The sequence below is a fragment of the Bufo gargarizans genome, chromosome 8, assembly GCF_014858855.1.
Source record: "Bufo gargarizans isolate SCDJY-AF-19 chromosome 8, ASM1485885v1, whole genome shotgun sequence".
Lineage (NCBI taxonomy): Eukaryota > Metazoa > Chordata > Amphibia > Anura > Bufonidae > Bufo > Bufo gargarizans.
The window spans coordinates 85,892,542-85,919,981 of record NC_058087.1 but is presented as its reverse complement, the minus strand read 5'-3'; the positions used below and the strand labels follow the sequence as shown (position 1 = coordinate 85,919,981).

At 43.2% G+C, this 27,440-nt stretch overlaps 1 protein-coding gene across 1 annotated transcript in view; it reads left to right on the top strand.

The window, feature by feature from the left end:
- Positions 1-27,440, top strand: part of MDH1B (malate dehydrogenase 1B) — a 61,869-nt gene that overhangs the window by 23,467 nt on the left and 10,962 nt on the right. The window contains exons 6-9 of the mRNA XM_044304430.1: positions 7,949-8,090; positions 14,891-15,045; positions 15,606-15,745; positions 16,791-16,863. Of these exons, the coding sequence (XP_044160365.1) occupies positions 7,949-8,090; positions 14,891-15,045; positions 15,606-15,745; positions 16,791-16,863 (510 nt within the window). The remainder of the gene's footprint in view (positions 1-7,948; positions 8,091-14,890; positions 15,046-15,605; positions 15,746-16,790; positions 16,864-27,440) is intronic.

Genomic DNA, 27,440 nt, shown 5'->3' with positions numbered 1-27,440 from the left:
CCTTTATGTATTTAAAAGTTTCTATCATATCCCCTCTGTCTCGTCTTTCTTCCAAGCTATACATGTTAAGGTCCTTTAATCTTTCCTGGTAAGTTTTATCCTGCAATCCATGTACCAGTTTAGTAGCTCTTCTCTGGACTCTCTCCAGAGTATCGATATGCTTCTGGAGATATGGTCTCCAGTACTGCGCACAATACTCCAAACGAGGTCTCACTAGTGCTCTGTAGAGCGGCATGAGCACCTCCCTTTTTCTACTGGTAATGCCTCTCCCTATACACCCAAGCATTCTGCTAGCGTTTCCTGCTGCTCTATGGACATTGTCTGCCTACCTTTAAGTCTTCTGAAATAATGACCCCTAAATCCCTTTCCTCAGATACTCAGGTTAGGACTGTATCACTGATTTTATATTCTGCTCTTGGGTTTTTACGCCCCAGGTGCATTATCTTGCACTTATCAACATTAAATTTTAGTTGCCAGATTTTGACCATTCCTCTAGTTTTCCTAAATCCTTTTCCATTTGGTGTATCCCTCCAGGAACATCAACCCTGTTACAAATCTTTGTGTCATCAGCAAAAAAGACACACCTTACCATCGAGGCCTTCTGCAATTTCGCTGATAAAGATATTAAGCAATATGGGTCCCAGAACAGATCCCTGAGGTTCCCCACTGGTAACAAGACCATGGTCTGAATATACTCCATTGACTACAACCCTCTGGTGTCTGTCCCTCAGCCACTGCCTAATCTATTCAACAATATGGGAGTCCACGTACAGCCTTATTCTACATAATTAAAAAACTAAGCTTTATTTCATGATGGAATAACCTTTGGATGGTAATATATTTTCCTCAAAAAGCATTTTATATAAAAAAAAATCCAATTAAAATTTTAAAAAAAATCTGATTTTTTATTTATTTATTTTTTTATCATTGATTTTTATCCACCCTGTTTTGTGTTCATTCTGGTGATGTCACACTAGGGTTTATAGACTGTACAGTATTTTGGGGTGTTTATTTCATTGTAGTGATTTTCTTTCTTATATGTATTCAGTTGTGATAATGACACAATAGTGCTTGACTTTTTCCATGCTTTTTTGGTATTGTGATTATCTCACAATAGTGTTTTCTCTTTCCATCATCGCGATATCATGATAGTGTTTTTGTTTTTCCATTGATATTATTCCATGGTGATGATCTTACAGTATTGTTAGGGCTGTATTAGACCTAGCGATAGTCGGGTAGATTCGAAAAACGCTCGTTAGCAACGATCTGCATGTGCCGACTAGTGTTCAGTGAATCGAGTAAACGAATCTGAATTTCTTGGCACTTTATGGTAACGTATAATTTTTTTTTTAAATGGCAGTAAAAAAAAACATATCTCTATTTGATCATGGAGAGGCCTTCGTGGCCATCTTGATTGAAGTAAACGCGGCAATTCTCATGTGTGCTTGCAGAATCGGTGATGACGTCACCGCACCTGCCCAGCAGCGCATGCAAGAATTGTCGCGTTTTCTTCAATCAAGATGGCTGCGACAGCCTCTCCACAAACAAATGGATAAGGTAAGTATGTATTTTTTTGTTTTAACCCACTGGTAGGCTGAATGTGACTCTCAGATGTCGTGATCAGCATTCAAATTGGCATCCGAGAGGTTAAATGATGGGGGGCGATTCGATCGCCGTTCCCCGTCATTGCGCCCACTTCATACAATGGAATGCAATTCATTGCGATGTAATTCGTAATGAATCAAATTTCCTGTCAACCTTTGGTGAAGCAGAATTTTTAAAAACTTGGCTCGTCAATAGTGCCGAGGAGTACCCGGGCAATCGCAATTTTTAACTAGGTCAAAAAATCATTGTTTGCCAGCAGCAGATCGTGCCATCTAATCACAGTTTGCTGCTGGCAAATAATGATTCTGTATGGGAACAAGCAATGGCATCAGCAATCACTCACTCCTCCCCAGACTAAGAAGATATCTGAATGTAATAGCAGCAGTCTCCTCCACTGACATGTAGGCGGAAGTGATTCCATTGTGATACTGGTACAATAGGTTTTATCTTTCGTGGTTCTGTTCTGTTGTGATATATGGCAGAATAATATTTGTCCTGTGATGATGTCATTATTTCTTAGCAGAACATTAGGATGATGTCACAGTAGTGTTTGCCTTTATCCTTAGGTTTCACTACATTGTGATGTCAGAACAGTGTTTGTCTCTATTTGCAGGCAGATGGCAGTTGTGGTGATGTCACAATGTGGTATGTCTTTATTTCGTTGCTGTGTCCTGTTGTAGTGATGTCACAATACTATTTGTCTTCTCCCTTGGCTGTGTTCCATTAGCATAATAACACAATAGTAAATGTCTCTTATGTAGGCAAATTTCAAATCTGATAACAGTAGCATTTACATTTATCCCAAAGCTGTATTCCATTATAAGAGGTAACAAGAGCATTTGACTCTATCACTTGGTTTTGCTGCATCAATCAAAAAATCTTAACAGGCAAAGTTACATGTTATAAGAACCTACAACAACCTCATACTTCTCCAAATAATGCCCCCAGATCAAAAATATCACATCCTAAACCAAAAAAGAAAGATCATGGGACTATATCTCTAAAATATATAATAATATTTATTTAATCAAAATATATGACTTTATTACAATACAGTAAATAGGAAAGAAAGGAACGGTGAAAATTAATACAGAAAAAAATTACATGAGGCACATTAATAAAAAAAGAAAAATTACAAAAATGCTTTATAATGTAAAATTGAAACAAACATACTAAAGTAGACATATTTGATATCATTGCATCCGTAACAACCTGCTCTAAAAAAATAGCACATGATCTAAAACCTAATATAAATAGGTCCGGCAGCACTCCTATCTCCAAAATAAGCCAATTTGGAAAGTCCATGCACTGTACCTTAACCACGGTAATATTGGTGCCGGCAGATCGGGATCCTGGCTGTTGATCCACCATCAAATAGCAATATAAAAAAGTCTGCAGCACTCGTCGATTTGTAGCAAAAAAAGTGGATTTATTCCATAGTAAACAGCAAGGGAATGCGACGTTTCGACCGTTCCCGGTCTTTCTCAAGCAGTAAAGTGAATACAAAAGCATGTGTCTTATATAGTGCCTAATCAATTACGTAAACCCTCCCCCAGGTATATCCGTTCATTAACATTGGTGCATATACATAATCATTAACAGACAGCTTCCTTGTGCAATATATCTTAAGTCCCGTTACCTCTCCTACAGGGGGATAATGTCCAGGGGATCTAATTCCCTCTCCTCCAGGTCTTCTTAGAACAAGTTTTATTTGGCGTCCCGGGGTCTCCAATGCGCATGCGTCCCCTTTGATTATCGGCCAATGAGAACATTATCCCCCTGTAGGAGAGGTAACGGAACTTAAGATATATTGCACAAGGAAGCTGTCTGTTAATGATTATGTATATGCACCAATGTTAATGAACGGATATACCTGGGGGAGGGTTTACGTAATTGATTAGGCACTATATAAGACACATGCTTTTGTATTCACTTTACTGCTTGAGAAAGACCGGGAACGGTCGAAACTTCACATTCCCTTGCTGTTTACTATGGAATAAATCCACTTTTTTTGCTACAAATCGACGAGTGCTGCAGACTTTTTTATATTGCTACATGATCTAACCTGTCAGATCAACGTTGTAAAAAATAAAAACACTGCCAAAACAGACATTTTTTCAGTTACCTTGCCTAAAAAAGAAACTGTAATATAGAGCAATTAAAATCATATGTAGCCCAAAATAGTACCAATAAAACTGTCACCTTATCTCCTAGTGTCCAAAATGGGGTCACTTTTTGGGAGTTTCTAATGTAGGTTGCATCAGGGGGGCTTCTAATGGGACATGGTATCTAAAAACCAGTCCAGCAAAATCTGCCTTCCAAAAACCATACGCCACTCCTTTTCTTCTGCCCCCTGCCGTGTGCCCTTACATAAGTTTACGACCACACGTGGGCTGTTTTTGTAAACCGCAGAATCAAGGTAATACATTTTGAGTTTTGTTTGACTTTTAACCCTCGACGTGTTAAAGAAAAAAATGGATTAAAATGGAAAATCTGCCCAAAAAGTGAAATTTCGAAATTTGATCTCCATTTTCCTTTTAATTCTTGTGGAACACCTAAAGAGTTAACAAAGTTTGTAAAATAAGTTTTGAGTAACTCAAGGGGTGTAGTTTCTACAATGGGGTCATTTATGGGGGGTTTCCACTATGTAAGCCCCACAAAGTGACTTCAGAACTCAACTGGTCCTTAAATTTTTTAAGAACATTTCCAAAACCCACTTTTTAAGAATTGCTTCTAAAATTCTAAGCCTTCTAGCGTCTTAAAAAAATAAAATGATATTTACAAAATGATGCCAACATAAGGCTACTTTCACACTTGCGGCAGGACGGATCCGGCTGTTTACCATGTCGGATCCGTCCTGCGGCTATTTCGCCGTGGCGCCGGTCCGCTGCCCCGTCCCCATTGACTATAATGGGGACGGGGCGGAGCTCCGGTGCAGCGCGGCGGTGCACAGCGAAAGGCCGCCGGACTAAAATTACTGCATGTCAGGCTTTTTAGTCCGGCGGCTTTCGCCGTGCTGCGCCGGAGCTCCGCCTCGTCCCCATTATAGTCAATGGGGACGGAGCGGCGGCACTACGAAATAGCCTCAGGACGGACCCGACATGGTGAACAGCCTGTCGGATCCATCCTGCCGCAAGTGTGAAAGTAGCCTTAAGCAGACATATGGGGAATGTTAAGTAATAAATATTTTATGAGCTATCACTTTCTGTTTTAAAAGCAGAGAAATAGAAATTTTGAAAATTGCAATTTTTTTTGGGTAAATTTGGTATTTTTTTCCATAAATAATGGTGAAATATATTGACTCAAATTTATGACTATCATGAAGTACAATATTTCACGAGAAAACAGTCTCAGAATGGTTTGGATATATAAAAGTGTTCCAAAGCTATTACCACATAAAGTGACACATGTCAGATTTGCCAAAATAATGGCCTGGGCAGAAGGGCGAAAATTGGCCCCGGGTAGAAGGGGTTAAAATTGATCTGTCATCAGGTATGACCCCCAGAAGAGCTAAAACCACTAGATGTGTATGTGAGTACAAGTGTAAAGATATTTATGTTGGCATTGTCTTAGTGGCCCTCCTGAGCCTCTGCCCTCAGTTTTAGCACTAGCAGTCTCATACATCTTGAAGTGTTAGGCCCCTTGCAGACGAGTGTGAGCGGATTAGGTCCGGATGCGTTCAGTGAAAAATGCGCGATTTCACAAGCAAGTTCAGCGATCGCGTTCAGCTTTTATTGCGCGGGTGCAATGTGATTTAATGCGTTTTGCAAGCGTGTGATAAAAAACTGAAGGTTTACAAACAACATCTCTTAGCAACCATCTGTGAAAAACGCAGCCCCAGTCACTTCTATAAGGCCAGCTTTGCGTGAAAATTCCAGAATATAGAACAAATGATGCGTGAAAACCAACGCTCTTGTACACAGACCCATTGAAGTCCGGATTCCATGCGGGCGCAATGCGTTTGCATCGCGCATTGCACCTGCGCGGAATACTCGCTCGTGTGAAAGGGGCCTTAGAGTTGTCAGTTAACAGAGAAAGGGGATTAAAAAGAGAAGCCAGAACACTTGACAACCCAAAGGAAACTTGTCGGCAACTGAGCAATGAAATTGTGGAAAGCAGTTCCTGGGGCCATGGAGGCAACAGTGGCTCCACCACTTCCTCTGTGGCCCTAGGACCTTACAGGGTCTCTTTCCATCCATATTAGACCTGAGCCCATGTCCATGTCTGCATCTTATGTTGCTGAAGGATTGTTGAGACCCAAATGTTGTGTCATAATTTTACATCAGCTGATATTTATGAAAATATTTAACTTTTCCACACTCTTTTTGGAGAATGATTTTGGGTCAAGATATTCCATGTTTATAAGTGACTTAGTAGCAATAATAGTAGCAGAAACAAAGCGATCAAATATTAGAATGCATTTTTGCCACCGTTAACAGTAACCTTCTTACTTTAGGGGCTTATGAAAACCTGAGCAAGATAGAAAAGCTCTACACAGTTTTGTTAACTTTTGATTTCCCAGAGAATATGCATTTTTACAAAGCTCTTCCAAGCACTGTGCTGTTTCTGCTTGTGATGTGAACAGCTACACAATTTCAAAGATCTCTAAACTACCGTAAATTTTTACTATGTTCTCAGGACTTGAATAGGACCATTTGCATATTGTGGTACCAGTCATGTCCACTGTCAACAGCCCAGAGATAAAGAGATCATATTGAGCTGTGGGGGCCAGCTCAACTGGCTTAGATCAAAGACCCCCACCAATGAAAGCTGTAGGCATGTCTTTGTGGTCTAGGGCTGATGTTCAGTATGGAGTGTCCTGTTCCCAGTCTGTTGTGTCTCATCACCTCTCCTTATGCCTTGAGGTTTAAGATGTTGGCTAGTTACCAGTATAAAAGGCTGAGATAATAAAGTGTTGCTGTGCAATACTGATAAGGTCGTGTTCACATCAGGTTTTTGACCCACCTTTTAATGTATATGTTAAAGGGGTTGTCCGGGTTCAATGCTGAACCCAGACATATCCCCGTTTTCATCAGACAGCCCCTCTGACATGAGCATCGGAGGTTATTCTGGAGATCCAGTGACATACCGGGTTCTCCATGGGTAAAGCTAGGTGGAGCAGTGAGCTTGTGATGTCACCGGCATTAATGGGCGCCTGCAAAACGGCAAGGGCGACTTCATGCTCCGATGCTCATGTCAGAGGTGCTAAGTAGGGGAAAAGGGGAATATGTCTGAACCCAGACGACAACCCCTTTAAATGGATGCCTCTGAGTGGCATTCATCAGCATGAGATTCCATTTTAAGAAAAAGTATCTGTTTAATATATATGTTTTTGGCTGGACTCTGCAGGATGGAAATGCACATTATGCAAAGCTTTTGCAACATATATTTTAAATGAGGGACAAAAATGTGATGTGAACATAGCCTTAGGCCTCATTCACATCACAGGGAAAAATTTATCTTTTTAGACCCAATTAAAGTCTAGATGTCTATTCACATGGCTGTTTCTTTTTAAATGTCCTGTTTTGGCTGGACCGACCCTATTGAAATTAATGGGACCAATTTTAATGACCATTTGGACAGGAGTGCACCCATCTGACTGCCGTTAAAAACAAGTACACACTTGTGTGTGGGAGAAAAAAACACCACACCGAGCATAGGAGGGAAAGGGGATACTGGAATAAGGCCTGGAAACTAGGGAAGGAAGATGGACACCTCCTAGAGAAAACCCTAACTCCAGGACTGAGTCTACCTGTTCCTCCAAAGGGAAGGACGGACAGGAGTCTCCTTCAGGCCTGAAGACAAACAGCAGGGAAAGGCAGTTTAGTAGGGTCATATGCTACTGGGGCACTATGGGAGAACCATAATATATACTGAGGGCACTGCAGGTGTTGGGATTTAAAAAACAAAGCAAATAAAATTAATCCGTTTTTAATAGCAGTTTTTAATGACCATTAAAAAAGATGCAAAGTGGCCATTAAAAACAGATACACAGCAAGAAAGTGGATGTACACACTGATGCAAAATGGCCATGAAAAACTAACAGTGTGACTGTTTTTAATGGCGTTTTTTTAGCCATGTGAATGTACAACATACAGTTCAGCACTGGCAGTTTGGTGCACAAGCTTGTCAGTAGAGTAACCATTATTTCAATAATGTACCTTGTCACGTTTAGCTTATCCATATATTCTTTGAAGATAACCCTATAACTAGTGCATTACAAAGTGGCCAATTTCTATGTAATGAATTTTTAATATGATTTTATTCTGCTATCTGAAGATACATATTATAGACCTGATTTCTCTTAAGTCACAAATGTTATTTTTTCTCATGTTTCTTACAGTCATCAAAGATGTGATCATTTGGGGCAACATTGGTGGCATTAACCTCCTTGATCTTCATGTGTCAAAAATATACGAATATGACAGTTCTATTTGGGGTCCATCAAGTTTCTTTAGACCATTACTCCCCATGATACATGACAGGTATGTGTGAGATTTATATGTGTAATATAGTGTAGCGCACCCGTGGGTGTGCCTTAGAAGTGGAATAGTAGGTTCAGATCTCTCTTTGCTCTGGTGAACTCCCTTTTTCTTCCCCAATGCTCAGACACAGTTTATATGAACAATGGGCCCGTTTATTTTCAACAATGTGACCCTAAACAAAATATTGGTAAGCAGTAAAACTTGCAGAGAATATTACTAGTTATAAAATTACTGCAGTATTACATGCAATGCGCGGTCAAACAGCTTCTTGCACAAAAATCTCAATCAATTACACTTTTCTCCACAGGGTGTCGCTCTCTAACAAGTTTCACTGCTAAGATAAACTATGGTCAGAATAAAATAAAAGTTAGATATTGACTCTAATCATATAAGAATACAACAGCTGAGTATATTAAACCCTGTATAAGGCTTCCAACGCTTAAATATACACAAAGGAAACACAAATATAGTCCCGGCGTTAGCAGAAAAGAAAAAGGGACAATAGTTGGCAGCTGCATGCGTTGGGGCCCGTCTTCTCGGTTAAATATTTATAACAATGGCGGACAGTGTAGCTCACTTGTGCAGGAAAATCCTTAACTGGTGTCCAAGTCCAGAACCTATGATTCCCTGCACTTTACTAAGTTATATGATTCAGAACGGGGTCCTTAGGCTGTAAGCATTTGTCTTGTGAAGATTTCAATTTCAGCATGAGAAGTATACACTAGGAGAGTCCACACAGTGTCTTCCAGACAAACAGCTTGTATAACTGCAGCTGGAGGTGAATGCAGGGTATTAGTTGGGGTTGATCTCATACTCTCCTGGATGCAATGTTCATAATACTTTAATATGGTGTGCAGATCTGTTACCTCTGAGAGCAGACAATGCCAGCAACTCACTACCATTTAGTATTTCTCCTTCCAAGAAACAATCCACTCTCTCTCTGGTCCCAGTGCAGTATACCGCTTGATCTCCTGTCTGGCCAGACAATCCAGTAACTCTATATTGAACAGCATACACTGCATCCTTTCTTTCCAGCTTTTATCGCACATTCAACAAACCCTCCCCCTCGGGAACTGTCCTCTCCAAACTTGGTTTCTAGTGTGAAGCAGCAATCTTTCCTAAGAACACCCCTAGTGGGCAGAACTGTGCACTGCAACTAATTAGGGAAAGAAAGGAAAAGGTTTAGCATTAAACATCATTGCACAAAATCTATGGGGTGTTACAATAGTTTATCGTGATAATATTCATGTTGTAGTATGAAAACTGTGTCGAAACCAGTTAAGATCAGTAGGTCTGACCTGAAGTATTAAAGGGGTTGTCTCACTTCAGCAAATGGCATTCCTTATGTAGGCAACGTTAATACAGGGCACTTACTAATGTACTGTGATTATCCATATTACTTCCATTGCTGGCTAGATACATTTTTCCAACACATTATACACTGCTTGTTTCCATGGTTATGACCACCCTGCAATCCAGCAATGGTGGCCACACTTGCACACTATAGGAAAAAGCGTTGTGCTTGCAGACTACATGATAAATGCCAATTGTTGAAGTGAGACAGCCCTTTTAAATGGGATTTTCTCAATAGTAATGCTTTTCCTCTATCCATAGCATAGAGATTAAGTGCCTGATCAGTGGGGGTCCTGCTGCTGGGACACTCCGTGATCAAGAGAATGGCGGTTCTGGCATGCCCTATGAGACTGGAGATATGGTGCGCATGCGGGTCCACTGCTCCACGAACCTATGTGGGACTACTGGAGATGATGCGAGCCCTGTACTCAGAGGTTTCATGGAAATGATTGGAGTTGTAGTCATGCATGTGCAACGCGCCACCCCCCAGGACCCTATTGCATCCCAGGTTTACTGGAATGCCAAGTGGTGTGGAGCGGCCCTTAATAGTCTCTATATGTGTCACGGTGCTACACCCTGGATACATCGGGACCCAGGCTTAGGCTCCGAACCAAATAAAGGGGACATGTTGAGTTAGGGGATGAAGAATAACTTGAGTCCAGACCTTGATAAACTTTAACAGCAGCTTAAGGGTCCATTCACACGTCCGTTGTTTCTTTCCTGATCTGTTCCGTTTTTTGCAGAACAGATCTGGACCAGATCTGGACCCATTCATTTTCAATGGGTCCTGAAAAAAAATCACACATTGTGCTGTCCGATTTTTTTCAGGACCCATTGAAAATGAATGGGTCCAGATCTGGTCCAGATCTGTTCCGCAAAAAACGGAACAGATCAGGAAAGAAACAACGGACGTGTGAATGGACCCTTACTTGGGTAAACTTGATTCCAGACAATATTCAGTCTTTTCTTAAATTTAGTCTCTCTCTCTTGGTTCCAGCAGGCTTTGGCATAAACTGGCAGGCACACTTGATAACTCTTCTTTCTCTCTTTCTCTGCTGGGCTGACAGGTTTGCTTAATAACTCTGCTTTCTTTCTCTCTGCTGTGCTAAACTCTGCTTGGATCTGATTACTGGACTTTTGGTCAGTTTTGGTATCCTTGGATTAAGGTGCTTTGGGCTGTTATCCCCCTCCTGACACTTAGTAAAATAAATTAGCATGGAGTCCGGGTGCTCTACAAGCTACTTCCCTTTTGTGGCTCCTGTTCCAGCCGAAGAACAATTTCCTCTGGCTGCTACTTCTTTCAGGTCTTCTTATCTCCAATATGGAGTCTAAACTAGAATTAACTAGAACTGCAACTCCCTTCTGGTAGGAAGCAGGACTTGTCCACTTCTTCTCAAAGGGGGCAGAGTTGAATGGTGGCTATCTGTGGATAGAGGGATAAGTACTGTTAGGGAGAAAACCCATTTAAAGTGCCGATAGTCATTGCTAAGACTATAAAGATGCTAGATTGTGAGTTTAGGGGGCTGTACACTATATACTGACAATAGTCCTCCCAAATGTCCCAAGCACTACCGCACAACTTTGGTTCTGGAAGCTGCCCTCTACACACGAATGTGTGCCGGCCATGCCCGTATTGTGGCCCGCAAACAGCAGGTCCACAATATATGAGCATTTGCGCACTGTATCATGAATGCAGACTCGTTCACTTAAAGGCAGCACTACGGAGCACTTCAGTGGCACTTTGGTCCGTGCCTCGGCACCGCAAAAAAATAGAACATGCTCAATTAATTTTGCGGTGCAGACGGATAGAGGTCCTATTCAAGTTGAATGGGTCTCCATCCGTCAGCACCGGCCACACCACATGGACGGTGCCCATGCACTGGGGACCACAATGCACAGCATGGGTGGTGTGCATGAGCTCTCATGGAAAGGTTGTGTTCACACAATAATTGATTTTGTAAATCCACAGCAGAAACCTGCATACTGTGCATTTTTAACTCTTCAGCACGTTCATTATTCTGCACCGATTTTTCCTGAGCATATGGATGAGACATAAAATATCCCATACACATGCATTACTAGTGGATTGTTAGGCGTATGATCTGTGCCGAATTCCTGACAGGATCCTTCTCATTTGAACATGGTCTTGTAAATGCCCTTGTTGAAAATGTCAAATATGAGTCAATATGACTCGTCTTGATATTACATAGATATTGCTATCATGTGGTTAAAGATACTACATGCCTGGCATGTTTGGATGCTTATTAGAGCCACTGTCCGTTTTTCTGTAACTGACAAAATATACTACAATACTGACATACTGCAGTGTATTATATGCAAAAGTAAAAAAGACAAAAAATGCATGCCTTCCTTTTCAAGTGCCTTTATTTCTTTAAAAGATTATTCATACTTGTCATCACCGCATCCATAATGACCCAGGCAATAAAAAGAACATATTTTAACCAGTATAATGAACATTGTAAAAAAAGAAAATATGAAAAATTTGCAGTTTCTTGTACAAACAATCTCCCCAAAAAAGACAATTGATCAAAAAGTTGTATGTACTTCAAAATGGGACCAATGGAAATTAAAACTTGTCCTGAAATAAAAAAATAAGCCCCCGCACAGCTCTGATGGAAAATAAAAATGCTATGTATGGGTCTTTGGGTGCAGCAACACAGAAAGAAACATTTTTTTTTTAAATAGTGTTTTTATTCTGCAAAAGTAGGAACATGTAAAAAAAAAAAAAAAAAACTATAGAATTTTGCTATTGGTGTAATTTTACTGACCCATAAGAATAAAATTGTGTCATTGATACTGCACTGTGAACACTATAAAACAGAAAAACATAGCGGAATTGCTGTTTTTAATCTCACAAACTAAATGATTAAAGTTATGTATGTTAGATGTACCCCAAAATGATGCCATTTAGAAACACAACTCATTCTGCAAAAAAAGCCCCCATATGGCTATATCAACACACAAATGGCAATTCTTGAAATCCAAAATAGGCTGCAACTTTAATGGGGTCTTTAAAGGGACACTGACAGGCCCAACAAGCATATTTAGGTATCTATATGAGAGTACAGGTCTTATAAGGGGTATTAAAATCATCTAAGTATCCCCCCTGTCCACATTCTAAATACAGTAAACTGAAGTTTTATAACTTGCTTGAACCGTCTTCAATCTGCCCAAGGGGCGGCGTTTCACCTCCACTTGCGCCCAGCCAGCCGCTCCCAACTGCCGTTTTGAAGCGCCGCCCAGCTCATCAATATTCACTTTGCTGGGCGGCTTCCGCTGTCCCCGCTCTGAAGCGCTGCGCTGAACAGTGCCCGGCGCATGCGCCGGATCTTGTGAAGTCGGGGACAGTAGTAGCCGCCCAGCGAAGTGAATATTGATGAGCTGGGCAGCGCTTCAAAACGGCAGTTGGGAGCGGCTGGCTGGGCGCAAGTGGAGGTGAAACGCCGCCCCTTGGGCAGATTGAAGACGGTTCAAGCAAGTTATAAAACTTCAGTTTACTGTATTTAGAATGTGGACAGGGGGGATACTTAGATGATTTTAATACCCCTTATAAGACCTGTACTCTCCTATAGATACCTAAATATGCTTGTGGGGCCTGTCAGTGTACCTTTAAAGCTCTGAACCCAGACATACCCATAATTTCACCCAGGCAGTCCCCCTGATGTTAGCATTTCATGCTCCGATGCTCTAACTTGCCCTGCGCTGGATCGCACAGGGCAAGGGCTCTTTTATTTACAATAACACACTGCCGGGTGGAAGCTTCCGCCCAGCAGTGTGTTAAGTGACATCACCGACTCTGATGTGCTGGCTTTAGCACTGCCCTAGCAGTTTTACAGGCTAGAGCAATGCTAAAGCCCACCCATTAGTGCCGGTGACGTCACCGTGCTCACTGCTGGGTGGAAGCCTCCGCCTGGCAGCCCTATGGAGATCCCGGGTTCGTCACCAGAACTCCAGAAAATGCCTTTGCCCTGCGCGATTTAGCGCAGGGCAAAGGAGAGGATCGGAGCATGAACTGCTCCGATACTCAAGTCAGGGGGGCTGCCTGGGCAAAATGGGGATATGTCCGGGTTCAGCTCTGAACCCGGACTACTCTTTAAGGGGTTCATTTTATAATATTCCAGAATAATTACCCAGCTTTGCACAGGTCTGTTTTGTCTATATCGTTTGTTGATTGTTTGTGTGGTTAAAGGACATAACAGTAAGGCTAGTTTCACACTAGCGTTCGGCTGTCCGCTCGTGAGCTCCGTTTGAAGGGGCTCACAAGCGGCCCCGACCGCTTCCGTCCAGCCCTGATGCAGTCTGAATGGATGCGGATCGCTCAGACTGCATCAGTCTGGCGGCGTTCAGCCTCCGCTACCGCCTCAGCAGGCGGACACCCGAACGCTGCTTGCAGCGTTCGGGTGTCCGCCTGGCCAGTGCGGAGGCGTGCGGATCCGTCCAGACTTACAATGTAAGTCAATGGGACGGATCGTTTGAAGATGCCACAATATGGCTCAATCTTCAAACGGATCCGTCCCCCATTGACTTTCAATGTAAAAGTCTGGACGGATCCACTCAGGCTAATTTCACACTTAGCCATTTTTTGCCAATATAATGCAGACGGATCCGTTCTGAACGGAGCCACCGTCTGCATTAATATGAGCGGATCCGATCGAACGCTAGTGTGAAAGTAGCCTTACACCCACAGTGCTTCGATAACAGTGACATCCACAGTGCGCTATGACAATGTCAGTGAGGTGAAGACTGAAGGACCTGCAAGAGTCTTGGCCAGTTGGGGTTCTCTGACTGTGTGTATGTCAGTAAGAATTCAGGGCCTTTACACGGGACGAGAATTGCATAGATGATCGCTAACAAACGTTCATAGTAACACTTGTTAGTGATGATCTGGCGGTGTAAATGTACCGCCGATTACCCAATGAACGAGTGAAATGCTTGATCATTGAGTATCTGGATCATTTGTGCAAACACAAAAATCATTGCCAGCAGCAGATCGCGCTGTGTAAACACAATCTGCTGACGGCAAACAACAGGCTCATCTCTGGAGAAGGTCTCTGCATGTAAATGCGGGGGTCACCAAATTGTCAGGAAGAAACGCTTCCCTCCAAGATCATCTGCACATACATGCTCCCTTGTAAAGGGACGATATTAGGCAGCTTCTACTGCCTAATATGGGTCATGTGGTGGCGGCATATTTGGTTTTGTACTAGAATTTATTTATTTTTTGTCAATATCTCAAGAATGGTCCTAAAGAGTTGAAAGCTGGTCTAAAACCTGATTTACCTATAGGCCAAATTTGGTTCAAATTGCTTCAGTTGTTTGGCCATGAATAAAGAACAGGCAACAGAAAATAATTTTTATATATCAAAATCAGAGGAAATGAGAACCTTGTGGTGTGGTGCAGTAATATCAGTCCATTTTACTTCCAGGAAATGGTTGAACAACGAGATTGTGACAGAGTGGAAAAAACGAAAGGAACATCGCTCCGGCCTTTCAGCTGCCCACTACATTGCCACTGTCTTGTCCTATTGGCAACAAGATTCAGGTGCTGGAGGGATTGTTTCACTTGGTGTCCTCAATGAAGGTAGGAGATAAAGCGTACCCTAATAATCGGCTGATCACCCCAGTATTATCTACAGCTACACTTTTATTACATTAATATGAATTGACCACCATATAATAAATGGCTGCACAAAGCCCTCCAGAGTAGGAGCTGCACTTTTAAGCAGCTCTTGATGCTTGGGTGGGTCACCCCTCCATAACGGTCATATCATATCATATCAAAGATCTGAACAACCCCTGTCAAAACTCTATATATTAAATGTAGCACGATGTGCACAATTACGGGATACTTCCGAACTGTTTTCGTGCATTGTATATCATTTGCTTGTAGGCAGTTTTAATTAATAAATGGTTGGGGGAAAAAAGCGTGGATCTGACTAAACCTACTGAAATAGCTTTATTTTAATATATTTGTATTTGTGCCTGATAAACAAGTAACGAGATAAATCTAATATTATCGATTTTGTAGGTAAACTCTTGTCCGAGGCTGCTCTGATAACGCCTCCCTGTTCACATGAGATAAAGGGCTGTGCTTATCATTCCACTGACTATGCTGACTTTCGTTTTTTCTATTACTTTTAGGATTTTTTAATCTTCCAGCTGATATTGTTTACTCCATGCCAGTAAAATTCCAGAATGGGAACTGGCAGGTATGCACACATGTAGCAATTCCGGAAGATGCCAGAGAGGCCATGTTACAAGCAGCAGCGGAGTTAATCAAGGTGCAGAATCAGATACAATTCCCAGTTGTGAATAATCATGCAAACTCGGTTTTCAAGGGAATGCGTGTTCAGAAAATTAGCTACTGTTTAAATCGTATTTTTATGTAAAATATATTTTCTTTAAGATTTTTTTTTTTTTTCATGTTATCTATGTTTAAAAAAAATGTAAAAATCATCATATTTTTGATCACTCAGCCTCATAATAGGTAGACCCTTTCTGTTCTGTAGAAATCACTTTTCACTATGACAGACAGGATTACAATGACAGATAACACCTATACATAGAAAACACAGGATCTGTCATTCACAATAGGTGATAGTCACAGCGCCCCTCCTTCCCCTTCTTGCACAATTACCTTCACTCATGTCAAGAACTATGTTGTCTATGGAAGTCAATGAACAACTACTGGTCCCCATCTGACTGCAGTACAGCATATCTATCACTTTAGCAAATGACATTTATCATATAGACAAAATTAATACAAGGCACTTACTAATGTATTGTAATTTTCCAGATTGTCTGCTTTGCTGGCTGGATTCATTTTTCCATTACATTATACACTGCTCGTGATATGAGGTGACCGGGATGGGAGGTGCTGCTCATGTGTGCCTGTGTGAGCTCCCACGGTCCCAGCCACCAGAGGCTGATGCTTTTTTATATAGTGTGCAAACATGACCACCATTGCTGGATTGTAGGGTGGTCGTAACCTCTGGAAGTGAGGAGTGTATAATGTGATGGAAAAATGAATCAAGTCAGCAAAGGAGGCAATATGGACAATCGGAATAGATACGTATAGATCCAGTGGGCCGTCTGGCAGAGGGAGCTATCTGGCATTGCATGGACATTACCAGAATGCCTGCTGGCCCCATTGCCTATAATGGCGTCCGGCCGTTACCCGACAAATAAGCCGAGATTCAGCCAGACAAATACCACTGCATGATCTTCTATGGTTTCTGCCTTACTGGTGTACAACACGTAATGTTTTGAGAAAGAAGCATTACGTGATATATTTTACTATTCAACAATATTCTATCTTTATTTCAGGAAAAAAACATTGCTTTTGGAATTTCCCAAGAACTAACATTTGGATTGGAGAAAGAAAAAGAAGAAGTCATTGGTAATAGTTAGAAAACATTCTAACATATTCTTTGAAGAAAGACATGCAATTGAGCTCTTAACAAGCTCTGCCTCTAATGCCACCAGATGTAAGGCAGCTGTCCTATAAGTCAATGTTCCACCTTTTTAACAGGCCTTGAGACATGACTTGGATAATAAATAAGCCAGCACCCCATCTGCAGACAGCTGTTTTGGGGTGATTGCCCCTCATCAGTGCAGAGCAGAGAGTACTGGCTTAACTGGATGAGAGGCCTAAGTCAGGATTTTCTTTGTAATCGTCTTTGTAATCAACTAGTATTTGGGCCGCTGTCATCCTAAAACATGAAACACCATCCATCAGCATCTCGCATTGCAATGCACTTCGTCTGAACCATAGATTAAGACTTCATATACTGTACCTTTCATTTGTGCTTGCACAAAATAAAACTAGGCACTGATGGACAGGCTTAAGTCTGTGCCCCTCCATCAGCGGCTGTTTATGGGCCAATAGATGGGCGTTGTTTGGGAAGAAGACCTGTATAACCAAGGGGCAGTGCTTCAAAGGAGTCTATTAGCTATTTTTTTTCCAGTCAAACTGCTTAAATTGCATTGTAGTTCATATACACAGTTCACAAACAGTAGCCAGCCCAGTGTCCTTCTTATGTCACTCTGTCTGCTCCTTTAATCCCATGCCTGTGCACATCACTGCCGGGCCTGGGCATGTGCCGTACAATACCCTCTTCCGTGCACAATCCAATCATTGATGCAGTGGGCAGCGCAAGCCCGGGCCTGGCGGTGATGTGCACAGGCGCAGGTTTCAGGACAGTGACATAAGCAGGACGCTGGGCTGGCGGAGACTTTATTGACGAGTAATGGCGAGGGGCCTGGGCACTTGCAGCAATAGAAGACGCCCCTGGCCACCTGCGAGTTCATTAGCATATCGCTTCAAAGTACGTTTTTTCAGCCACACAGCCGCAGAGAAGGGAAACAAAGGTACCATTTGTGAACTGTGTATATGAACTACAATGCTATTCAAGCAGTTTGAATGGAGACAATTAGCTGACAGCGTCCCTTTCAAAATGCAGCAAATGGTACAACATTTATGAACACTGAATGTTTATTAAAGTGACATATTCCCTTTATCCACTCTTCAGATATACAGCAAAATGGTCAATATCACACACACTAGATAGATAGATAGATAGATAGATAGAAGATATATAGATAGATAGACAGATATGAGATAAATAGATATAGTTTAAATTTGCTTACCAAAATTTACCTTTCCTTGAATCCAAAGGCAGCACACACAAAGGGTTAATGTCTTGCTCCTTCCATCTAGGACAGAAGATAAATTATTAGTAAATCAGACTAATTAACCCCCCCTATAAAGGAGTGCACACCCACTAGACAGACGTGTTTTTTCCAAGCAATGTCTTTATTCAGAGATGTATATATGTGCTGCCTTTGGACTCAAGGAAAGATACATTTCGGTAAGCAAATTTAGACTTTACTTATCGTCCTTCAGGCAGCACACTTAAAGGGATCCTAAAAGCAGTATTAAACAGGGAGGGGGGGTTGAAATCGCAGCCTTAAGAATCATTTGTCTGTCAAAGGCTGAATCGCAAGTACCAGAAACATCCAACTTATATTGCTATGTAAAGGTGCATGGAGAAGACCATGTAGCGGCCCTGCATATTTGATCAAATGCCTTTTTCCCCCCTCTTTTTTCTCGTCCCAAACCACTAAGTGGACCAAGTTGAGTGTGGTTCAACTCCACCTGGTAACTGGAGTACTTGAAATTTAGAAGCAGACTTTAATAGTATTCTTAATCCAGGCAGTGTAGGCTTGCTGTCTTTTAATACCTCTCTATAAACAGCTGGTCAGCCGACCTGAAGGACCCTGGTTCTTCAATGACCAGTAGATAAAGCTTGTCTTGTTCAGCTTATTGAGGATTCTGATAGATTAATTTCTTAATTATATTCATGTCAGATCAGACCTTTGTTAGGATATAGGGCATCAACCTTAAAATCAAGTCTTCTTGATGTACTTTCAGATATAGCCCATGATAGAGCTTGCAAAGTCTGACACCTTCTTGGCTTATGCAATTGCCAACAGAAATAAAACCTTCCAAGATACAAATATTAGTGGTACTTCTGTAAAAGTCTGAAATAGAGATTCAACCAGGGTCTTGAGGAGAACAGCCTGATCACAGGCTGGAATAGGAGGCTTAACCAATTAATTGAAATTTAATAAATAACGTAAAAAATGCATGAATGCACGAAGGCTCCATCTATGCAAGCACTGGCAGCTGTGAAATGCACTCTTAGGGCTCTTTCACATGAGTGGATGCTGTGCGTGGAATCTGCTGTGTGAAAGACACCCAAGCCCCGCTCTGGACAGCAGAGACACGGAGCATTAACATAATTGATAATGCTCCATGCTTCTCTGTAACCTTTTTACTACAAATTCACAGCGAGATAAAATTGTCACTATGATTTTGTAGTAAAAAGATAACAGAGGGGCACGGAGCATTATCAATCATGTTAATACTCCATGTCTCTGCTGTCCGGAGCGGGGCTTGGCTGTCTTTCATGCAGCGGATTCCACGCATGGCATCCGCTCGTGTGAAATAGCCCTTACAGTTTTAGGTTTTAACCCAAACTGGAAACCTTCCTGCAAAAAAATAATAATTAAGACTTCAGACAGATCAGGATTATGAAAAGTTTCCACCACCACATCTTACAAGCCCATCTTCAGTCCTGAACTGTCAGATTCCAGGCTGTAAGATGAAACATCTCCAGTGTGGATGCTGTAGCCCTGCTTGAACCAGATTAGGCTGGACTTTATCTCCAATAATTTCCTTTGAAAAGTTGTAGCCAGTGAGGGATCATGCCCTCCTGGCCAGATGAGCACTATGGCTATGGCTGGGACTCTTGTCACATTTTCCTGAGCACTCATGATATGAGGGGAAATGGAGGAAAATTTGGATGAAAAATTCCTTCCCAAATGAAAGACAGGCCTTCTATTCTTTCTGGTGGATCCGCTGGATTCAGGGAGCAGAACTTCTTGAGCTTTGTATTGGAGGCTGTCCCCTGGATACCCCATCTGTATACAATCTGTTAAAAATACAGTCGCTGAGACTTCAACTGTGACCTACTTGACTGATCCGCCTGAACATTCAGAATACCTTGAATGTGGATGGCTGTTAGGGTCTGACATTCCACTGCCCAAGTCATCATTTTATTGTATTGCCTGTGCCATGGATAAGAGCGAATCCTGTGCCAATTGTTGATATAGCACATGGTGCTAGCCTGCCCTAAATGAAGTTCTAGATATATTGCTCCAAGATCTCTGATATTGGATCACAGATACATCTCTTGAGGAGAAAATCTCCCCTGAACTCAAAGAATCTGGAAGTGTACTTCCTGACCAGAGTTATTGGAATGGCCAGAAAAATCTTCAGTATTTCTTGGACAAAGCCATCAAGATAGGTCTTCCCGAGTTTCTGGCTTGATTACCACAAGACAAACCAGACTTGATAAACATTGGTTCCTTCCTGAAACAATGCTGGTTTGCAATATACACTAATGCCCATGTTACGACTTCTATCAAAGAGGTCAGGAAAGTATATATTTGTAGACAGAGCGGCTGCCTGGCCTGATCTGATAGCAACCTTGACTAGTGACAGGGGTGGCGGTTGTAAGGTAGAAGGGGTGACCTACGCAGGGTTGCTCGGGGGAGCCCTGTTCAAATATTTGCTGTGGGGCCGTTATTTTTAGTTACTCCACTGGGTCCTGACTGACACTTGGTGATGGAACCTTTGATCTCACATCCACCTTGATTTCTAGATCCGCTCCTGTGAGAACTTAAGCAACCAGTTTCTGGAGTCTAAATAGAAGCTAAGGGTTGAGTTAGTGTCACAACTAACTTAGTAAAAACACCAGGCAATGATGAGAAACCAAAGGCCAGTGAATTGAAGATAAGAAACCCTGGTGAGTGATGGCTATAAAATCGTTCTGCTGGCAAATGTTGATAACAAAACAGAAATTCACATCATTAAATTTTTCCATCAGATCTAGCCTCCATCTTACCTATGGCTTTGGCACTGCTTCCACTCTTGAAATCTCCCCAGACATTTCTTGGGAAAAAGGTCAAGATTTTCCTGTGAAGTCCTGAAACAACCACCATATGAGGCTTTGTGAAGGGTTGACTTATTTAGCTTGGGGGGCAATTTCTTTAACCCGAGTGAGTAACTTGGATACAATATTCTATCTAGGTGTCTGACATAATCATTGTACCATTTGGGTAAAAGGTTTTGTAATCTTGCTCCCACCGGAAGCCTGGTCTCCTAAATTTGATGTTTCCCTTTTCCAAGTTTATACCTTCTAGTGCTTGGATAGCCTGAACACTTAGAACTTAGAACTGTCCCTTCTGAGCCCCTCTTAGGTGATCTTTGGAATGAAAATGACAAGAATGAAACTAGACTTAGAGGTATATTGTGGAAAGGAGACCCCTCTGTAACAAGGATTGATTCTAAATATAATTAATTTGGTGAGGAATAAAATGGCACAAACAGAATGTCCCTCTGCACAGAGTGTCTATGGGGATCACATGAACTTAGAAGCAAATTGAGGGCCCATTCACGCGAAAGTACTTTTTCTTTCCAACATGTCCCACAATTTGCAGATCTCATGTGGACCCATTATTACAATGGGACTGAGAGACACGGACAGCACACAGTGTGCTGTCCACAGCCGCACAACCATTCCACGGCCCTGAAAAGAGATAGAAAATTTCCCACCCTTGTCCATATTGCAGACAAGAATGGGCATTACCATCATAGTGCAGCATGTTCTGAACTGCAAATGCAGAATGCACACGGCGGCATCCGTGTCTAAGCGAGACTTCATGGGGAAAACCATCCCTATGTACTAGGAAACTGAAGCCGCTGTGCACACTGCCATAGAATTACTATGTTTTATCAGGGAAACAATCTCTCTGACTAGAGGTTCCCTGACAGGGAATAACTGACTGCCAGAAAAAAAAGTCTTCCTAGCCAAACTGGCCACTAGGATATTACCTTAGGGGGGTTTCCCAGCTGAGCTGAGAATGCAGGATCTGTAACACACAGCTGTAATCTAGCTCCTACATAAAGCTACCTGTCTGGCTGGGACCACATTCCTGCCATACATCCCTTTTAATATAGAATCATCAGGAAATACCCTAGAGTTTTGTTTTTTATATATCCATTTTGGGCTTATTCCCCCTAGGTGCAACCATTTCAAGGTTAACTAACACAGCTTTTGATAATGAAGGTAAGCCATTATGAAACAAAGATCTTCAGAATCCTCCTGATCACAGAGACAGAGTCCACATCCAAATGAGATGAGGCAGGAGATAAGTTAAAAGAAGTTGTAGATAAGCAAGGTCTTATAGATATATGAGCAGAAAGGACCTGAGTGAAAGCTTCTGGCCGCTAAGGCTACTTTAAGACTGTTGTTTCTGGGTCCGCTTGTGAGATCCGTTTCAGGGCTTTCACAAGCGGCCCAAAACGGATCAGTTCATCCCCATTGCATTCTGAATGGATAAGGATCCGCTCAGAATGCATCAATTTGGCTGCGTTTGGTCTCCATTGTGTTTTTTAGACGGTCACTAGAACGCAGCTTGCAGTGTTTTTGTGACCGTCTGACTATGTGGAGCCAAACGGATCCGTCTTGACAATGTAAATCAATGGGGACGGATCAGTTTTTTACTGACACAATATGGTGCAATTAAAAACGGATCCATCCCCCATTGACTTCCAATGTAAGTCAATACAGATCCGTTTTGACTTAGACTTTTTTTTTATGAATAATGCAAACGGATCTGTTATGAACGGATACAAGCGTTTGCATTATTGCTGCTGATCCGTCTGTGCAGATACAAGACGGATCCGCACCAAAGCGAGTGTAAAAGTAGCCTAAGAAGTAAACCATTCTACAACCTCTGCACTATATCTGCACTTGGGACCTTGAGCTGGGAGGAAATGGTGCAGACCTCTCCTACATTGTCCACAGTTGGTGCAGACATCTCCTATATTGTTCACAGTTGGTGCAGACATCTCCTACATTGTCCACAGTTGGTGCTGTGACACAGTGAGCGGTTTTGTCTGGGAAAACAGGTATTTTTTTCCCAGCATGTGCTGCTGGGCAGATTTACAGCCAGGTGAGGTGAAATACCGGACCGGATTTTAAGTGTCGGTCCAGGTTTTCGCAGCACCCGGCTGTCCTTAAATAGGCAGCTGGACTCAGAAGCCAGGTCTCTGTGTTGGGATCTGGGAGCTTTGTGTCTGGATGAAGGCTTGCTACCTGTTTGACGTGAAAACAGGTTGGTGCTGCTATGGTCAAGGACTCTTTGAGGCAGAATTGCTGCATGGTGTGAATTACTACCAACACCGCAAGGTGAATTTTAGTTTGATTATGACTGCTTATTTGTCACTTGCCTAAAGTGTGAATAAAACACTGAACATTTTGATCCAAAGAACTTGTTGTTGCCTGCGTCAGCTAATCCTGTCTACCAGAGCGAAACCCCACAATTGGTGGAGGATGCAGGCATGAGCAGTGAGGCTGGCATGAATGCCAACCTTTATTTTTATTTATTTTTTGTGGTTTTTACATTTTTCAGGCACAGTTGTATGTCGTACATTAAACCAGCTGTATTACAACCAGTGACCCACGACAAAATGAAGGCTGTTGTGAAGGCCCTCATGGAGGCTAATCTGCAGCAGCGAGAGACAAACCTGCTGCAATGCGAGGCTAATAAGCAGCAGCAGGAGACTAACCAGTCGGTGCTACAACACGTGATGGCTTTGCAGACAGCAGGAGAAACCCCGAGCATCCACGATGCCCGGAAAGCAGTCGGTGCCGCGATTCCTTAGATGACCCCCGCAGACAACATCAAAACCTACCTGGGGAGGTACGAGAAAGTGGCCATTAGGGAAAAGCTACCCCGTGACCAGTGGACTGAGGTCGTCGCTCCGTTCCTGGCATCCGATTCTCCCAGCGGGTGTATTTCAACTTGCCAGACGATCAAGACTACTAGAAAGTCAAGGGTTAAATTCTGGCAAGACTGGTGGTGAATGTGTTGGTCCGGTCCCAGCGGGTGCATCAGTGGGGGTTCAACCCAGCTGAGCCTGCAAGACCCCAGTATTATAACTTACTTCACCTCTTGAAAAAATGGCTACAGCTATGCTGGATCGTATGTTAGCCAATATGTTCTGGGCTTTGCCATACCCTCTCCAGCACTGGATCAGTCAGATGTCTCCTGGCAATGCCATTGAGATGGTGGACCTGGTGGAACGTTATAAAGCTACCAGAAATCTAAAGAAGGGTTCTGTTGGAAGGGGGGTCAGCAAACCCGGAAATCTCCACCCCAGGCCCGGAGATTTGAGCTGATAAAACCCGCCCAGGATGTACCCACGGCAGACCTGGCTCCGATAGTCTGCTGGCGGTGTCAGGAGCCTGGCCATGTAAGGGCTGACTGTCCCCATCGGGTTGAGCCCATGGACACTAACTATGGCTACCGTCAGTCGCTATATGCCAGGAGGCTGTGTGGAACAGGTACCCCAGAGTCTCTAGATCATTTATGCCAGGTGGAAGTGGGAGACACTCCGGCAGAAGCTCTGCTGGACTCGAGGAGTCTGGTGACCCTAGTTAGGGCTACCCTGGTGCTGTCTCCTGAGTATACTGGGCGGAAAGTTGGGGTTATGTGCATCCATGGAGACTTAAAAGACTACCCCACCGCACTGTTGTCTCTAACTACGGTGGCCGGTAGATGGACCCACGAGGTGACTGTCGCCACAAATCTACATTATGAACTCATAATAGGGAGAGACTTCCCAGCACTGTGGCCTGGTATGAGAGTGACAGGCGTAACCCTAGCAGAACGGCCCAGCTCAGGGGGAGACCAGAACCCTGGGAACCTGAGACCGAAGGGCCAGCTGTAGGGGTGACTGCCACTTCGGTGGAAGAGGGGGAGACAACCCCGCTAAGTGTGATAGTGGGAGGGGGCATGGCCTAACTGTCATGGAGTGAGGACGCTCGGCACATCAGCTCCTCCAAAATCCTGAATGTATCCTGGCCATCCGGCGATCATCTGTACCAGGACTGCCGTGTTGGAGCCCAAGGAGTGATAGCTGAGAGAGTGAACCTGTTTGGGGCTTCTTCTGCCCTCCGCTCCTGCTCCGCTGGTCGGGTGCGGCCTGCATCCTGCGCTGAGCCGCGTGGCGCTTCTCCCGCTGCCTGCCACCTGATGCTATAGGCTCCCGAACTGCACCGAGACAGAGGTGAGCTGCAAGGGTGGGGGTCATGCACCTGAGGAATTTGCGGAGCACCTTTTAAAACAAAGTTTGGCCCCTAATAATCTATCCTCCAATTTTGTTTTGGAGCGGGAACACAGAATACCCACTAGACCCCTGACTGGCTAGACGGCAGAGGCTGAAAATCTGCGGGTTCCCAAGTACTCGCAACACAGCACACCTTACGGATGGCCGTGTTATAGATGAGGAGCTTCAGATGGACTGGGCACCTTCGTTGACCCTTGGATTCGTTCGACAATACCGAGGACTTGGTGACTGTCCGTGTTTTATGTGTCTCCCTGTGTTTCTAAGGGAAGGTTAGCGTATCGAAGGTTTAAGAAGCTAGGCTAAGATAAGTTAGGGGGGTCTGGGCGGGGGGGTTATTCATAACACTGATATGGGTTAATCTGTCTATGTCTTGTGTTTTTGTTTTGTGCATGTGGATATGAATGGCCTGGGCACGCTGGAGTCCTCTCATGTCGCTTCAAAGGGTTCCTCTTTTGGAACGGCCACCTGTAGGTTTGTCTCCTGGAATGTCTGGGGGCTTAATGACAAAGTGAAACAATCCCTCGTCTTCAATTGCTTTAAGGGACACAACCCTGATGTGGTAATCTTGCAGGAGACTAACCTGAGAGGGCAGAAAATATTGGTTTTAAAATGGCCGTGAGTGGGATATGGTAATTATGCGAGAGGTGTCTCAGTGATTGTAGCTAAGGTGCTCCCTTTCCAGCTGCACTCAGTACAGTTAGATATCTGTGGCCGATACGTCTTTTTTTTTTTTTTTTTGTTTTGTTGCTGTGCTGGGTATCGATTATGTAATTGTTGGCCTATAAGTTTCCCCCCCCCCCCCCCCTCCTCATTTCAGCGAGGCGTATTAGACGACATAATGGGAAAGTGGCGATCTTACCGACCACCCCCCTAATTATGATGGGTGATTATAACAATGTCTTAGATCCGATTGCGGATAGACTCCACCCCCAAGTTACCCATAATAGGTCGCTTAATAACTGGGCAGAGGCCCATGGTCTAGCAGAGGGATGGAGACTCCTACATCCTAAGGATCATCAATATTCATGTTACTTAGCATCATTTGCTACGCTTTCTCGCATAGACCTTGTGTTTGTTAGTACAGATCTGTTGCCAATGATGACTAAAGTGGAATACCTGCCAAGGGGTATTTCAGACCATGCCCCCTTGTTTGTGAGTCTGACCCAATCGATCGCACCCCCAGATAGACAGTGGCGGCTTAACTGTAAGTGGCTGTAGGTTTTGACTGGGGCTAGTGCAGCACAACAGGGTGTGACTGACTACAGGACTTGTAATGAGGGATCATCAGACCCTATTGTAGAATGGGAGGCTTTCAAGTCGGTTATGCGGGGCACGCTTATACACGCTATAGCGTCATATAGGAAAGAACTTGGGATTACTATAGCTAAATTTGAGGCAGAACTAGGGCTTACGGAAAAAATATACATCCAGAACCCGAGTGATGATACACACAGGGATTGGGTGGAAGCGCAAAGACTCCTTAACCTCCATTTAGTGGAATATACCCAGAAAAAACTTTTATTCCAAAAACAAGTGGTTTTCTCGGAGGGCGACAAGAACGGGAGAGCACTAGCCTATTTAGCAAAAACTGAATCGCTGCAAACAGTGGTTTCATATATTACCAGTGCGGAGGGTGTGCGGATAAATGAGCCTAGGGAAATTTGTGAGCAATTTGCCCAATATTACTCTGATTTATATGAATCCAAAGCCCCCCCTGCAAATAGTGACTTATAGAATTTCCTGAAGGCCATTCCGCTCACACCACTGTACCAGTCAGACAGAATTTTCTTGGACTCCCCAGTAACCGTGGGAGAAATCAGGATGGCAATAGAGAGCATGGCAGTTGGGAAATCCCCTGGTCCGGACGGCTTCACTCTGGAGTGGTACAAGCTAGATGTGGATGTGCAATGTGCGCGGCTCATTAAATTGTTTGAATATGCTTTTGAACACAATGAGCTGCCCCCATCTTTCATGGAGGCGACTATTGTGGAAATCTGCAAACCGGGGAAGCCCGCAGACCAGTGCAGTTCATATAGACCAATTTCCTTGTGAACATCGATACTAAAATCTTAGCGAAAGTTCTGGCTAGACGTCTCAGCGATGTTATACTCTCGGTGATAGAACCCGATCAATCCGGTTTTATGCCAGGTAAGACCACAGATATAAATCTTAGGAGGTTATTCATAAATCTGCAGGTTAGACACGAGAATGTG